Genomic DNA, 13,575 nt, shown 5'->3' on the forward strand with positions numbered 1-13,575 from the left:
CCTTGCCTTGCTCCAGGTAACCCAGTCCTGACTCTCACCTCTGATTCCTGACTTCTGACTTTGGCTCTGACCCTTGGCTCCGAGTTCCGACTACCAGCTCCTGCTCTACCCATTGTACCTGACTCCTGCTCCAACCACTCACCACAACCGCCTATGTCCTGGTCACTGACACTGGGCCCATCTCTGATTCTTTAGCCCCAAAGGATAACCACAGAGATTACCAAATGATGCTAGCTAATAGGAGGCATTTGTGAGCTCTCACTAGGTGATTACACTGTGTACCACACAGCTTGTATAAATAACTAATTCCCCAGTTTGTTTTCCATGGGCCTCATTCTCATTCCTAGAATGGACAATGAAAATATGTCTGTGTCACTGCTGAGAATGTAAAACTGTCTATTCTGAAAAGTAATCACACACTTTCAATGAATTAAACACGTAGAGGGTGCATGTGTGCGTGCGTGCAGACAGTTTCAAAATTACCACTGCAAGAAATATGGGTCTCTTCTGCTCGGTTATCACAGGAGTGCTGTTTCCACAGGCCTGACGGGCACTGCCAAAGGGACCTGTGCTGCTCACTGCATGAAACATGGTCCAGCCATGTGGGACCAGAACCTGCTCCATATGCCAAGTCTCTTGCAAGCTGCCCTTCATCCCCACAGTTCAGCTGTTTGCAGACAATTGCTGGGGTGACTCTAGACATTTGATTGGAGCAAACACTGCCCCACGTCCCATTGTAGAAAACCTCCAGTCGCCCAGCACAGTCACTGTCGCTCACCAGCCTCAAATCCGTGAATTCTAGAAGGAAATGCACAAAAAGGGAATTTAAATAATCTGTTTCTGAAAAGAACTGGGGTGTAAAGAGTGAAATCCCAGAGATTCCTAACAATCCTGTGCATTATTTTGCAGATTCAAGTGCCAGAAACAATCACTCCAAGAATCAGAAACTCTTCTGGACACCACAAGCCCATTAGAAATAGAAGATCCCCTCTTGAAAGTCACCATTTCCCAGCAGTTACACACACAGATGCCTGCAATACAGCAGTGACTGCCCTCCCACCACTAGAGAAATGTTTTGATATTTCCAATACCCCTGGGTGGGAACCGATGGGAAATGGTGACTTTTTAATCATGATCCCTGTAGGTTGGGAGGAGAGACAGCAAGGGAGAGTCTCAATCATTCTCAGCTCTCTCCTCAAATATCTTCCCCCTCCATTAAATAGCCTGGTAACCAGGTTCACAAGAGCATTCCCAGACCAGACCTGAACAGAGAATTCCCGCATCCTCTTTGTGTCTGCAGTTGTGCTGGCCCCAGCCTCTGGAAGGACATGCCCAGAGATCGGATTCATTCCCAGAGCAGTTCACATCATCCAGCCAGATCTGCCCGGATCCTTCCCCATAATGAGCAGAGACAGTTGCATTGATGGCATGTCCACATCCCAGTTGTTTGCAAATGACATTGGAGTCTGACAGATCCCAGGCATCATCACAGACCGTCCCCCAGCTGCCACTGTAATAAATCTCCACTCTCCCAGCACAGCGACCTGCCCCATTCACCAGTCTGATCCGCCTGCTTCCTGCAAGGATGAATCCCAGTTGTTAACATGCAATATAATAATAGCTGAACAGCTTCCAGTCAAATTAATGATGATAGTGTAATGGCTGAGATACTGAAATACATTTAAAAATCTGTCTTTGCAAGAAACACAGAAAAGAAAAGAAGCCTGTAATGTAAGGAAATGAGGAAGATTTTTACAGAGCAGTTTTGATAAACACCAAGTGAGTGTAAGGGCCTAATTCTGAACTCTTTACTCATCTGAGTAACCCTTATAGGTATTGACTTACCAAATTCAGGGTCTATTTTGGTCAATTACATGGTCATAGGATTTTAAAAATAATAAATTTCATTATTTCAGCTATTTAAATCTGAAATTTCACAGTGCTGTAACTACAGGGGTCCTGACCCAAAAAGGAGTTGGGGCGGAGGGGGGGGTGGTGGTGGTGGTTTGCAAGTACTGCTACCCTTACTTTTGCACTGCTGCTGGCGGCGGCGCTGCCTTCAGAGCTGGGTGGCTGGAGAGCGGCGGCTGCTGGCCGGGAGCCCAGCTCTGAAGGCAGAGCCGCCGCCAGCAGCAGCGCAGAAGTAAGGATGTCATGGTGTGGTTTTGCCACCCTTATTTCTGCGCTGCTGCCTGCAGAGCTGAGCCCTCAGTCAGCAGCCACTCTCCAGCCACCCAGCTTTGAAGGCAGCAGCACAGAAGTAATGGTGGCCTGGTCTGGTATTGCCAGTCTTACTTCTGCACTGCTGCTGGTGGGGTGCTGCCTTCAGAGCTGGGCACACGGCCAACAGCTGCTGCTCTGGGGCTGCCCAGCTCTGACGGCAGCACAGAAATAAGGGGAGCGATACCACCCTCCCCCCCAAAATAACCTTGAGCCCCCCCTGCAACTCCCTTTTGGTTCAGGACCCCCAATTTGAAAAACGCTGGTCTCCCCCATGAAAGCTGTATAGTATTGGGTAAACACACACAAAAAGACCAGATTTTACAGGGGGAGACCAGATTTCACAATCCGTGACACGTTTTTCATAGCTGTGAATTTGGTAGGGCCTATCTTATGGGACTCATCACATGGGTAAGAGGTACTAGTGAAACTAAGGGTATGCAGAATCACCCCTTACTGGAAAGTTTGAATATTTTCAAACTGCTCTTAAAGGATAAGCATCAAGTTGTTCAAGGAATTATTAGGCAATAAATTTAACAAAAAACAAATAGTCTTTTAAATTGTTATAGAATTGGGGAGACACCAGAGGATTAAAAAAAGCAGACATCATAACAATTTATTTCAGAAATACAGGGAAAGAAAGGCAATTGGATGCATGAGTCTACAATAAAGTCCCCGACACTTAGGGCCCAAATCTACCCTGCTGAAATTAACTGTGAAGTCCCCACTGACACAATTGGAGCAGGAATGGACCCTTAATGTGCCATAGTTACCCTGCAGTTGGAATGGGCATGAAAAATGATTTCAGTGCAGTAACATACAGTACATGATATAGGGATATGTTACTTGAAGGATACCAGGGATACCAGTGGTATGGTCCTATGTTTACTTTTATTGTGGAGTCTTTAAATAATATACCATCAAAAATAATAATAGAATTCTCTTGTACAATTGTCATCTACAACCAAGAACAATGAAAAAATCCCATCACAGATTCCTTTTTTCCCCTTTTAAATGAAGGAAAATTGCACAGTTATAAGATTAGGACTTAACAATGTCACATTATAACAGCAACTTTGATGTACTTCCTAAGTGACAGAGGCTTAGATCCACAAAGGTACATAGATACCTAACTGCCTCTTTATAAATACATAATGTATAAATCGTTACGTATTTATTGAAGCAGGGAATTGAGTCTCCCCCATTCCAGGCAAGTGCCCTGGCCACCAGGCTAGAGTCACTCTCTTGCTTTTTCTCTGATTCAGTGACCAATTATTTGTACAAAGTGGAACATTTCCAACAGGAGAGACCCACCCCAGCATACCCTATAGTCTGTCGTAACTAGAGCACTCACCTGTGTTCATGTCCCTGCTCCAAATCAGGAAGAGCAGGGATTTGAACATGGATTTCCCACATTGAGTGCTTTCCCACCAGTTGAGTGCTTTAACCACTGGGTTATGGATAAAATTGGGAGATGAGAGAGCTGACCTGACTTACATGAGTGAGTTTGTGGTTGAGAGTCCTGAGCAAAGATGGATGCCTATCTCTGACCTGTATGTCAGGTGCCTAAGGCTTAGATCAATGGCAGTTAGGCATCTAAATAACTCTGTGTATCTAGGCCCTACTCCTTTCCTTGGCATCTCACAGCTGGCAAATTTAGGTGGTTCCCTGTTCAGCTTTCTGGCTTCTGAGGTGTCTAACTCTCCCCATGCTTGTACGGGAAGCTGGGCGCGTGACTCATGGCTGAGGATCTCATTGGGTAGAAAGACACCTAGGAGTCAGGCCTTGCAACGCTCAAGTCCTTTGGGGATCTAGCCCAGAGCTACTATCCATGGCACTCTTGGTCAAAACAGGTTGCATATGACTTCCTTTTCTTACTATTGTTTTCTGATTCAAGACAGCATGTTTTTTTAAGACTTTAACATAAAGAAGCCACTAGATACACTAGAACTGCTTGGGAAATTCATTCTTTATTCCCCACAAAATATTTAGATGACTATGAATATTTTTTTCTTTTCTGCAACTAAATTTAGATTTTTCAAACAAAAATCTGAACATTTTCAATGAAATCAGACATTCTGTGAAAATCAGTAATCTTATTGTGAAGATTTTTCATCAAAATTTTTTTATTAGCTCCAATACATAAAAATATACAACAGAGAGACAGGACTGGGGGAGCTCGCTGCATTTTATTAAACCTATAATGTGGCTATGCTTTTTCTGTATATAATATGATATTTTTACTATAAATCGGCGAAAGTTTGAACCTCAGATCCACATCGCTTCAAGGACTGCTGAGATCACAGCACAGGTGGGGTGGAGGCAGGCCCTGGGGTGCGTTATGTTCCCATTGAACAAGGACAGGATATTTATAAGATTTTCACACTAAGTCACCTGAGCAAACAACACCGACATCCTCAGCAATTCCTGCCTGGGCTGTCTCAGACGTGGAGTTGTCACAGAGAGTCAGACGAGTCTCATTTCCTGCACACTGCACCCTTCTCAGCCCCACGGGGCCCCTTCCTCGCTGAGACTTAGCGGGGTTATAAGCTTTCTCAGCGACTCCGCACTGGAGCTGTCTGCACACCACGCTGGCATCGTCCATGTCCCACTGGTCATCCAACACTCTGCCCCACACACCATGGAGGGAAATCTCAACTCTGCCATCACACCGGCTCTCTCCATTCAACAGCCTGAGCGACTCAGAATGACCTGGGCTCGGAGAGATAGGAAATACACTGAATAAAACTCCCCGCTGGTACTGCATTATAAATAATGCACAGGTGTGTTGTGAAACACAGTTTTCTCTGGCAAGTGGAAGGTAACCCTCACTGCTATGCAGTGATACAGGGAACAACCTATCTCAAGGGCTCCATTTATTTCTCTACTCAGAAATGCAGGGGGTGATGGTGGGAAAGGCTTCCCGAGCTCTGAGGCCATATCCTGTGAGGAGCTGGGCCCCTTCTGTACAATGCAGAGTGCTCTCACTTCTCTCTGGAGTTAATGTGAGTAGAAGGTGCTCAGGAACACCTGGCAGATCAGGTCCCTGGTTATCAAAGTGCCCAGTGCAAAAGGCCCCCATGCCCACACAATGCACTGATATCGGCAGCACTTTGAGATAGCTGTGATTTACAACAGGAGTCTGGGTATTGGCCTATGTCACTGCTACAATTCCCAGATCCAGCACTGCCAGGACATGTGGTTCCTTTAAAGAAAGCCCTGCCCTGTTTTCACTGTTCAATGTACATTGGTGAACTGTGATCACTGCATCAACTCCAAACTCATAAGCAGCTGTCAAGGTTCCTTCCCCACTCTGAACTCTATTCTTACCAGCTTAGGTTAAAACGTCCCCAAGGTACAAACTTTCCCTTGTCCTTGAACCGTATGCCGCCACCACCAAGTGTGTTAAACAAAGAATAGGGAAAGAGCCCACTTGGAGACATCTTCCCCCAAAATATCCTCTCAAGCCCTACACCCCCTTTCCTGGGGAAGGCTTGATAAGAATCCTCACCAAATTGTACAGGTGAACACAGATCCAAGCCCTTGGATCTTAAGAACAATGAAAAATCAATCAGGTTCTTAAAAGAAGAATTTTAATTAAAGAAAAGGTAAAAGAATCACCTATGTAAAATCAGAATGGTAAATGCCTTACAGGGTAATCAGATTAAAAACACAGAGAAACCTTCTAGGCAAGACCTTAAGTTACAAAAAGACACAAAAACAGGAATATACATTCCATCCAGCACAGCTTATTTTATCAGCCATTAAACAAAAGGAAATTGAATGCATTTCTAGCTAGATTACTTACTAACTTTACAGGAGTTGGAAGGCTGCATTCCTGATCTGTTCCTGGCAAAAGCATCACACAGACAGCCCAAACCCTTTGTCCCCCCCATCTCCAGATTTGAAAAAATCTTGTCCCCTCATTGGCCATTTTGGGTCAGGTGCCAGCAGGGTTACCTTAGCTTCTTAACCCTTTACATATGAAAGGGTTGTGCCTCTGGCCAGGAGGGATTTTACAGCACTGTATACAGAAAGGTGGTTACCCTTCCCTTTATATTTATGACAGGAGCTAACACAATAAAGGTTTTTCTGCACCCGGCAGGCCAGGTCTGCAACTCTCAACTCTAGCTATTGGCTTGGCTGGAGATGATGCTTGGAGGGGTGAGTGACCTCTGGGCAATGGGGAAAAATGTCCCATTTTTTTCTAAACATATATGTATACATATATATTTCATTTTAAAAGTTTGTTCACTGTGAGCACATAAAGTTGTTGAAGTTCCTTGTGGGAGAAGCCAAAACCCTTTCAGGTGTTTACTGCCATTGGAGATTTTTTTTATACAGTGTATATGGCACCTTGCATTTCAAAGGAGCCAATGTGCTCCCAAAACATGATTTGTAAGCCAGTTAAAACTTCCTAAATAAATATATATATACACACAGGTCAGTAGTGATTCATAGCTCAGGATTGGCTTAAAGTTGCACATAAGACAGGGAGTCAACTACTCTTTTCTATTAAAGTTACATAGAATCATAGAATATTAGGGTTGGAAGAGACCTCAGGAGGTCACCTACTGCAAACCCCTGCTCAAAACAGGACCAACATCAACTAAATCATCCTAGCCAAGGCTTTGTCAAGCCAGGCCTTAAAAACCTCCACCACCTTCCAAGGTTACCCATTCCAGTGCTTCACCACCCTCCTAGTGAAATAGTGTTTCCTAATATCCAACCTAGACCTCCCCCACTGCAACTTGAGACCATTGCTTCTTGTTCTGTCATCTGCCTCCACTGAGAACAGCCGAGCTCCATCCTCTTTGGAACCCCCCTTCAGGTAGTTGAAGGCTGCTATCAAATCCCGTCTCACTCTTCTCTTCTGCAGACTAAATCTTCTCTTCTGCAGTCTAAGTTACGTATGGTCTGATTCTCCCACTAAGGCTCCTTTATATTGAGTAGCTGGGGTTAGTGAGAACTGGACCCAGTGTACTCTCCCCTCACTTACAGCACAGAATCTCTGGGTCAATGTGACCCACATGCTTTGCACTGCAGCATTTGACTTTTTTTCTCCATCAGGAAGGGAGAGACGCATTGGGGAGGGGACATGGATTGTAGCTGGATACTCTGCGCCTCTGTTACATTGTGGGCAATCAACCTGGCAGGTCACACCCTAGTCACCCTCTGAGGGCTGAGCCAATAGAGTGTAGAAGAGTTATAAATAGCGGAATTAAAGGGCTTGTCCTCACTTGAAAGGTTACAGCGGCACAGCTGCAACTATACCTCTGTAGTCCTTCAGTGTAGACACTACCTAGGCCAACAGCAGGGGTTCTCGCATTGTTGTAGTTAATCCACTTTCCCAAGACACAGTAGCTAGCTTTATGGAAGAATTCTTTTGTCAACCTAGTGCTCTCTTTACCAAGGGTTAGGTCGGCTTAACCTATGTAAGATTTTTCACACCCCTGAGAGATGTAGCTTGGTCAACCTCATTTTTTGGTATCAAATGCAGCCCTGTGGACTCAGCAGCTGATAGATGAAGGACTGAGAGATCTGTCTGCTGTGAGAGCTGTTTCCAATCCCTGTACCACATTGAATACAGGCTACAGATTTCTGTTTCACCAGCAACTGAGAGCCAGTGAGCTCTTAACCCAAGGGCTGGAACTCTGCTAGCTGCTGAGATCCCTAGACTGATTGGTTGCTGACCAAGTTCTGAAGTGTTTGAAACGGAGGTGCTGCCATTTGTCAAACTCAGAAGAATGCAGGTGACACATACAACATGTTATGACTGCACTGCGAAGCCTGAGAAATCACCTCTGAGAGAAGATCAGTGAGGAATGTGTTTGGATGTGTGGGCTGAAGTACAGAACATGATAAGTTGAAACCTTATACTTGAATGTTTGTAACAGAAACAAAAGGGGGGAAGGCTGTACAAGGAAAACCAGTAGACTTACTGTCTAATAGATTTTTTTTAAAGTTATTCATAGTACTCCAAATACTATTTACAATATTTTCGGTGGGCATTAAATGTTTGGTTTACTAAGGCCATGTCCGTACTACAGGTGCTACAGTGACACAGCTACAGCATGCCACCTATGACGCTGTATCACCGCACTGCGGATGCTTCTTGGAGTGACAGAAGGGGTTTTACTATTGCTGTGGGTAATCCGCCTCTCTGAGAGGTGCTAGCTTGGTCAATGGAAGAATTCTTCTATTGCTGTCTACACTGGGGGTTAGGTTGACACAGCTACAATGCTCAGGGATGTGAAGCCTATGGATCCTATTGATTAAGGCTGGTCAGTGCCTAAATCCTTTTAGAAAATGAGAGTTAGGCTCCTAAATCAGTGCAGCAATGCCTAAATACATTTAAAAATCTTGGCCTATGCCACTCTGGGTAGCCCTCAGATAACTTGCCATCTATCAGCCACGGTCGTTCTCCGATGTGTCATGAGGAAGTTTTTGAAGTTGGATGAGGGAAAATCTTTGGAGAAGCCTGCAGGAAAAAGGACCCCTGCAGTATTTGTATTGCATTGTAGAGGAGGATCTTCATCAAAGCACCAGCTGCTCTCATGAAGAGCAGGATCTTTGTGAAAATTCCCAGCTGGTTCAGGAGCCAAGCTCTGGAGCCATCTGAACACTTTCCTGAAAACTGGGATCTTTGGCAAAGAAATGACTATTTCTATGAAGTGTTGTGAGGAATTAAAGATTTATCAATCTACACACCCACTGAGCAAGCTCTGTAGGTGAGGGCTGCAGCCCACCAGCACACAACCGGGGTGGGCAATGGAGGGCATTTTGGCCAGGAACACGAGGGCAAACACCTACTTTCCCAGAGTGAAGTGGGATTGTAATGGCCCCACAGTTTGGATGAGATCTCTGCATATAAGTTGCTTCTGCAACACCAACCTCAACCTGATGAAGGGCTGAGTCAGCCCGGCTGGGACTGAGGGAATCTGTGAATCACAAACCCCAGGTTTATAGAACAGAGCCATTCTCTTTGGTTCACTCTAGTGTAGAGGTAGGATCCACCTCGCCACCCCTCACTGCACCTGGAGATTCTCTGATCTGGGGAACTTAAACAAAGAGAGCAACACTCCAATACCCCTACTTACCTTGAGTACTGTAGTCAATGGGACTACTCATGATGATCCTAAGCTGGGCAGTACACTGCACTGTAACTGACATATACATGTCTATATTAAACTTACCTGAGCAAATAACACTGGCCGAGTCTCTGGGGGAGCAGGCTGGGTTGCCCAGGGCCATGCGAAAACAATCCCACAGACAGGGTTCAGTCCCTTCACAATGAAAAATGTCGCTCCATACGGTTCCGTTCCCTTCCCCGAAATGGGCTCCTCCCAGGATCGACTCGGCGTATCCACAATTCAGCTGATGGCAGAGGACGTTGGCATCTTGCAAATCCCAGTGGGAGGCACAGAGGCTTCCCCATGTGTCTCCATGTCGGATCTCCACTCTCCCGGAGCACTCGGTGCCGTTCACTAACCTGCCACCCGGGCACCCTGAGCACAAGAGAAAGTGAGTGTCGAGGTGGCGCAGTGATCAGTGTTAATGGCAATGGCAGGGCGGGGAGTGGGGAACAGGAAGGGATTCTTACTCTTATTCAATGCTCGCAGTTACCCTGTGGGGGCTGTGGGACTATTCTGCACCTGCATATTCACAAACTGATACTCAATCCACGTCAGTTAGTGCGAAGGGAGGACCAGGGACCAGAATTTGGTTTCTTTGATACATTCCATACTCAAGGCACCACAAGCATTTCACAGAGGGATCAGTTCCAGCAGACTTGGCTGGTGCAGGGACAGGGGGCCAAATTATGGGCCAGGTCCCCACCTGGTGTAAATCGGCATAGCCTCACTGAACCCAATGGAGCTTGGCAGATTGCCACACTGTGAAGATCTGGCTGAGGATGTTCCCCAATCCCCAATTTTTTTCTTTCCCCCTGCAGCTGCTCACCTGAACACACCACATTGGCTTCGCTCCCAGGGGGACACTCAGCTGTGCCCAGTGCAGTAACAGGACAGTCCCTCAGGCGGGATTCATTCCTCTCACAGCCAAACGTGCCGTTCCAGACAGGCCCCTCTCCTGTGCCAAAGAGCTGCCCTGCTGGCATCGACAGGGCAAATCCACAGTCAAGCTGCTGGCAGAGGGCGTGGGCAGCCTGTAAATCCCACTGGGAGTCACAGAGGGTTCCCCAGGCGCCTCCGTGGAGAAGCTCCACTCTCCCCGAACACGCTGTGCTGCCGTTTGTCAGCCTGTACCCACCGTACCCTGAGAAGAAGGAGAAGGGAGATCAGAGGAGAGAGTGCTTTCCTATGGAAATAATAGTAAGTGAGCACATAATTGAAAACTGTATTGTAATCTACACACACATAGGGATTGCCCAGGCCACATTAACTCTGGCATTTCCTAATTTTCAAGTGCTCAACTTGTAACCTAAGTTAATTTCTTTTAACACAGTATTTGGGGGGAGAGGCTGTTTGTAAATAGAATATACAGGACACCAACAAGGGTTAAAAAAAATAAATGTGGATCAAGAAGTCCAGTTAGCCACTGGGTCCCTGTGTGCACCCCTCCAGCTATGATTCTTCCGAAAAGCCTGAGCTTGAGGCTGACCACCATCTTCCTCCTCCCTCCCAGGGCAAGGCAACACATCCTGGCTGCACGGGGTTTGAAAGTGAACTTTCACTGCCCGATCTAACTCTCTGGCTGGTGTCACTTCACTTTTGTTTTTTCTCCAGATCTGCACCATCTAACTTGCCTTCTCTCCCATTGGATGCCCCTTCTCCTGTGTCACCTGACTGAGCTCACAGCCTGGTCTACCTACCCTGGCCCAGTAACTGAACTCACCCTCCTCACTTCAGTCCTTCTCTTGATGTTCCAAAGCCCTGCAGAGCTGCTGCCATCTTCCCCTGACTCCTGCAGCTAAATCCTTCAACACCTTCTGTGACTGTGAAGATCATCCAGCTCCTGCTTTTGCTTAACAGCCACATGAGTGTCTCAGGGCAACAGCTCTGACTGTGTACTGGCTGCTACTGTCCCACTCGCCTGACTGTTCACTACGTCTTCACTTTCAATCTAAATAAACAATTTCCATGTTCCCAAACTGAAATGTTTCCTTTCAGTTTGTCAAACTGACCCCAAGTGTTTTGTTTTGAGTCAGTTCAACATTAAACTTCATTTCTCTCTGATGCCTCTGTTTTACCTTATGGACCAGATTCCCTGACCAGACTAAATCTCCCACCATGCACCTACAGACATGTGGCTATCATGAGGCAATTGTGCCACCAGTTAGAGGGAAGACTGCACTTTATAAGGGGAGATGTTGTCTGGCCAGGGAGCCCAGCCCTTAGAAGAGAACAGGAGCCTGAACTACAACTCCCATAAGGCAATGTGCCACAACAGGGAAATGAAGATTAATGTTGAACTGACTGGAAATGAAACGTTTTGGGTCAGTTCTACAATCTGAAATATTCCTACCAGGGTTGAACCCAGCCCAAATGAAACATTTCATTTCTATTTTCCCAAAACAAAATTGAAAAAAAAAATTAGCAAAATTGAAAGTTTCCCAGGGAAAGTTTTGATTTTGAGGAAACAGCATTTTCAGTTAAACAAAAATTCTGATGAAAAATTCCTGACCATCTCTAGGAATAACTAACTCACTACTAACTAACTCACCTCACATTTCATCTCATTGCTTATTGATTCACTACTACTGATTTAACTGGATTCCATTTATTATTTCACTGTTCACTTGCTCACTAACCATGTTCATCTGTCTCTTGCCCATAGCTCTTATCACACCTTTTTGTGCATCACAGATCTTCCCTCTTCCTCCCCCAACCCTAAACTCCCCCCACTGGCTCCATTTCCCCATTCTATTACCTTCACCCCTCACAGGTCCCACCAGCTCTACCCGCTTCTCTTCCATTCTGATCTCTATCCCCTTCCCAGCTAGATCCCACATCCTCCTCTGCCTCCTCCTCTTGGTTTCTGGTTACAACTTCTCCAAACCTGGACCCCCCTTCATTCCCATGGTCTCCAACTTCCACGCTCATCCCCATCATCCCCTCTCATGCCATCATTCCTAACCTCATGTCCAGCCCCCCTCCTCCTCTTGCTGTCCCTAGAATGCACACTGCATCACTAAAAAGATCACAGACATCCACAACCTTTTCATCACTCACTCCCTCCAGCTCCTGTCTCTCATGGAGACCTGCATCCCTTCATCTGACATTGTTGCTGCAGCTGCTCTGTCTTACAGAGGCCTCTCCTCCTCTCACAATCCCGGCCCTGAATCATCCCCAAAGGAACAAGCTGAGTGTGTTGGACTTCTCTGCTCTCACATTTTCTCCTCCTTTGAGAAGCACTCCAACCTATTCTTCTCTCCTCTCCCCCTCTATGTTACTGCCAGCTACTGCCAACCCAGCTTCTCCCTGTCAGCCTTCCTCTGTGATTTCAGCTCCTGGATCTCTCTCTTCCTCTTATCACAATCTTCTACACTCATCCCTGGAGACTTTATCACCCATGTTAATGGCCCATCTGACTAGAGCTTGAAGGGAAACAATTTTCCTGTTGTGCACAAATGTTTGAGATTTTGATAAATTTTCCCATACTGAACTGGAATGCAACGCTGATATTTCAAAAAATTTCACAAACTGAAAATCCATAATTTTTTTGGATCAGGTCAATTGAAACATTTTTTGGATCAGTTTTCATAATGTCTAAATGTTTAGTTATGATTTACACATTTTAAATTTAAAAAGGCACTATAAATTCACTTTCAAAACAAAAAATCATTTGACACAAAAACTTGAATTTTCCATTTCAAAAATATCAAAATGGGACATTTCAACAATTTTGAAACTTTTTTCAAAAAATTTGCCAAAACCAACTTTTCCCGCAGTTTGAGTTTTGACAAATTAGTATTTTCCAATGAAAGAAGGATATGTTAAAAAATTTGAAACAAGCTCAATTTCTAACCTCTTAGCTACCCGTCTCCTCGCCCTCCCCTCTGCATTGACCTACAGGCCTGGATCAGCTCTCCCACTCCCCTAATGTGACGTTCACTCGACCCGGTCTTCAACTAGCATAGCTCTCTTTTGCATATTGCTGTTGCTGACTTCCCCTGCTTTGGCCATCACCTGGTCATTTCTAGCATTGCCCATCAGTTTCCTCCCTCTTGCCACATTGTCTGGTCCTTCCTTGATTTCCAGTCCATCAATGTCAATGACCTGCTTAGTTTCTCCTCTCTTTTCTTTCCTGCAGCGACATGGTGGCTGTTTCCTGCACCTTTGACTCTTTAGCCCCACTCTCCCACTGCAAGGTCCGGCCTGCCAACCCCAGCCC

The 13,575-nt window shown here is 45.7% G+C and overlaps 1 protein-coding gene across 1 annotated transcript in view; it reads right to left on the minus strand.

Moving 5' to 3' along the window:
- LOC140907196 (antigen WC1.1) overlaps positions 1-13,575 on the minus strand; it is a 55,160-nt gene that overhangs the window by 15,040 nt on the left and 26,545 nt on the right. The window contains exons 5-8 of the mRNA XM_078851696.1: positions 10,183-10,497; positions 4,615-4,932; positions 1,263-1,577; positions 484-798 (exon numbers count right to left, since the gene is read on the minus strand). Of these exons, the coding sequence (XP_078707822.1) occupies positions 484-798; positions 1,263-1,577; positions 4,615-4,932; positions 10,183-10,497 (1,263 nt within the window). The remainder of the gene's footprint in view (positions 1-483; positions 799-1,262; positions 1,578-4,614; positions 4,933-10,182; positions 10,498-13,575) is intronic.

This window comes from Lepidochelys kempii, chromosome 1 (assembly GCF_965140285.1).
Source record: "Lepidochelys kempii isolate rLepKem1 chromosome 1, rLepKem1.hap1, whole genome shotgun sequence".
In the NCBI taxonomy this organism is placed as follows: domain Eukaryota; kingdom Metazoa; phylum Chordata; order Testudines; family Cheloniidae; genus Lepidochelys; species Lepidochelys kempii.